The sequence below is a fragment of the Nematolebias whitei genome, chromosome 16, assembly GCF_014905685.2.
Source record: "Nematolebias whitei isolate Nwh7 chromosome 16, NemWhi1, whole genome shotgun sequence".
NCBI lineage: Eukaryota > Metazoa > Chordata > Actinopteri > Cyprinodontiformes > Rivulidae > Nematolebias > Nematolebias whitei.
The window spans coordinates 7,477,996-7,481,311 of NC_056513.1; the positions used below are offsets into that span (position 1 = coordinate 7,477,996).

The 3,316-nt window shown below is 48.9% G+C and overlaps 1 protein-coding gene across 1 annotated transcript in view; it reads right to left on the reverse strand.

The window, feature by feature from the left end:
• The window catches only part of LOC119422290 (striatin), a 24,345-nt gene that overhangs the window by 9,775 nt on the left and 11,254 nt on the right, over positions 1 to 3,316 (reverse strand). The window contains exons 4-7 of the mRNA XM_037689614.1: positions 2,889 to 2,973; positions 1,365 to 1,535; positions 1,158 to 1,293; positions 931 to 1,081 (exon numbers count right to left, since the gene is read on the reverse strand). Coding sequence (XP_037545542.1) covers positions 931 to 1,081; positions 1,158 to 1,293; positions 1,365 to 1,535; positions 2,889 to 2,973 — 543 coding nt within the window. The remainder of the gene's footprint in view (positions 1 to 930; positions 1,082 to 1,157; positions 1,294 to 1,364; positions 1,536 to 2,888; positions 2,974 to 3,316) is intronic.

Here is a 3,316-nt window from a genome sequence, read left to right on the forward strand (position 1 = left end):
GGATGGATGATGGATAGATGGATGGATTGATGGTTGAATGGATGGATTGATGGTTGAATGGATGGATGTTTGGATGATGGATGGATGAATGGATAGTTGGATGGATGAATGGATGGATGAATGGATAGTTGGATGGATGATGGATGGATGGATGATGGTTGATGTTTGGATGGATGATGGATGGATGAATGGATAGTTGGATGGATGGATGAGTGGATAGTTGGATGGATGATGGATGGATGGTTGGATGATGGTTGATGTTTGGATGGATGGATGGATGATGGTTGGATGGATGGATGAATCGACCCTAAGATAGACAGAACTGGTCCAGACCGGCTCCATCAGGTCTGAGACAGACCCTGCAGCATTCAGAGTGACAGCTGCTGTTAGAACAAGAGAACCGGGTCACAAATGGGTTGGCACCGTGCCAATTCTGGAGGCGGTGTGGGTTTGCCCGGTGGTTCTGGTGATTTGCCCGGTGGTTTGTCCAGCAGTTTGTCCGGTGGTCGGTAGTTTATCTGGTAGTTTGTCAGTCGTCTGTAGATGTAAAAGTGAGTTCGCACTGAGCTGTGAGGAACTGAGTCATCAGCTGTGTGGGAGAACTTCCTGACACGGATCACATGACTCTGGATGTTGTTGCTAAGGAACAGAAGAAACCCAAGGATCTGGTACCAAACCGCAGGAACAGAACTTTCTGTCGGGTGTGCCGTTAGTTTGGTACTGATGTACACCCAGATGTTACATCAGAGATGATCCACCTGATGGGTGTTTCTGGGGACAGTTTATAAAAATCTAAAGCCGTGGCAGAAAGAACCGGACGAACGTGTTTTCACATCTTTAATAAAGAAAACCGAAATGCACGTTTAAACTCTGTCTGAATCCTGGACTGATGCCAATCAAACACACGTTTCCCATCATGCTTTGCCTTACCCCACTCTCCACTGTCCTCGCCGCTCTTCGTCTCAGGCGGCCCCTCCAGCTCGTCCTGACCGGCCAGGAAGTCGAAGCCCTTCAGGGCCTCCTCGGTGTCCGGGTCATCGCTGAGGTCAGAGGAGGAGGAGGATGGTTTCTTCCTCACCATCTGTTCGGAACAACACTGTAAATATCACAAATATTAACTTTTCATCAGACGTTAATGTGTGGCGGTTCTGTCTTACAGCAGCCAGGTCCAGGATGGTTCTGTCCTTCGTCCCACTGTCCTCGTCTTCGTCTTCATCACTGAACTCCGCGGCGGCGCTCTCGATGAACCGGAACGCCTCCAACACGGTGGCCGAGTCCGACATGTCGGGTTTACTGCAACACATGGTCCACAGGTTCGGTCTTTGTTTTCAGAACCGTTCAAAGTGCTCAGTCTGGTCCGGTACCTGACCATGCCGCTGTCCTTCAGTGAGGACGGCTCGGTTCCGTTCACCAAAGGCTCGGTTCTTCTCTCTGACGGTTTGTCTCTGGAGCCTCCGGTCAGACCGAGCAGAACCCTGACCCGCTGAGACTTCACATCCAGAATGGTGTCTGTGTACCCGACCTCCTGCAGGTACCTGAGACACGAGTCAGAGGTTAGTCTGGACCCGTTTGTGGTTCTGACCCGTGTGCAAGTCCAACACGTGTTCTCGGCTCTTCATTAAAGGAGAAAACCTCAGATTTTACTTTAAAAATAAACATTCGTTCAGAAATGTTCAGTCAGTTTTTAAACTAAAACATGGTTCTGGTCCCAGCACTGATTTGGACCCTGGGTTCTGAAACTGCAGCTCCACTGTTTCCTGAGCTCATTTCTGGTTCAGAACCGACTCAGAGACGTTTGGACCGATAACCTGAAGGAGACGGTAAATGTCCTCACACAGAGTTTGTTGTTATTTGTTTACTGTAAACAGGAACAGAACCGGGTCCCCTCAGAACTCTTCAAAGGTCCATCAGAACCATCCGAACCACTAATCTCATACCGCAGGTGTATTTTTACCTGTTAAGAGTTTAGTCTCCGCCCACACGCTCTAATAAAAACAGCGTACCACCACACGGTACCACCATCCACATCAATGATCCAAACAGAGACAGAACCTTAGACAGAACCAGAGCTTAGAGACTGGCAAAGGTCCATTTTATTCAGAACCATCAGGAACTGTCAGAACTTCATCAGAACCTTCATACGGATTAGAGAACAATGTCAGAACTACATTGGTACCGGTCAGAACATCATCAGAACTTTAGTGGTACCAGCCTACAGGATGGTGTTCTGTCAGCTCAGAACATCTGACTCCGTCCTCATCAGAACCCTCAGAGTCCATCAGCAGAAGTTTCAGAACAAACTCAGATATATGAACCTTACCTTCAGTTTGGACCCTAGAGAAACGGACCCCGCTGACCCGAGAGCAGAGTTTAATCCTTGGGTTGGTTCTGAGGAACATCCAGTGTTTGTTCATAGAATGGACCCCCGCCCCCACCAGCCCCCTCTTCCCAGTACCAGCCTCCCCGATCGCAGTAGGTTCCACACAATCCTCCATTCACTGAGACACACACACACACACACACATCTGGGATGTCAGGGTGTGTTTAAGACTTTGTCTCGCAGCAGATAATAAATCTTCAATATGGACCCAAACAACCCGGTTCTATTGGACCCAGATTGTGTTTGACTGGACCTTAATGGTTACAGAACAAGAAATAAGCAGAACCAAAACCAGACTAAAACTCAAACCTGTGCTGAGTTCACTGTCATCTGTAAACTCTGAGCTTTCTGGCCTCTGATTGGTCTACCTGCTGATGATGTCACACACACCTGGAGAACATTTCGTGGGTCAGAACACGTTGGAGGGAAACAACCTTCGGACCCTTTGATGTGTTCAGACTCGTGGTGATCCACAGGTATGTGTGTGTGTGTTTCTGTGTGTCCTCACTGTCTCAGCAGCTGTCGTCCTTGTGTCCAGCTCAGCTGATGGCTGCTGTTTGGAGGACTCGGAGTTTCACTGTCGTTTCCTTCATCTGAGGCAGAAACACAGAGAGACGATGGATCAATCAAGCCTACATGATCACAACATGCACACCTGCAGGAAGTGTTCATGAACACAACACACACAGCTGCTGGAAGTGTCCGTGAACACAACGCGCACACCTGCAGGAAGTGTCCATGAACACAACATGCACACCTGCAGGAAATGTCCATGAACACAACACGCACACCTGCAGGAAGTGTCCATGAACACAACGCACACACACCTGCAGGAAGTGTTCATGATCACAACACGCACACCTGCAGGAAGTGTTCATGAACACAACATACACCAGCAGGAAGTGTCCATGAACACAACACACACACACCTGCAGG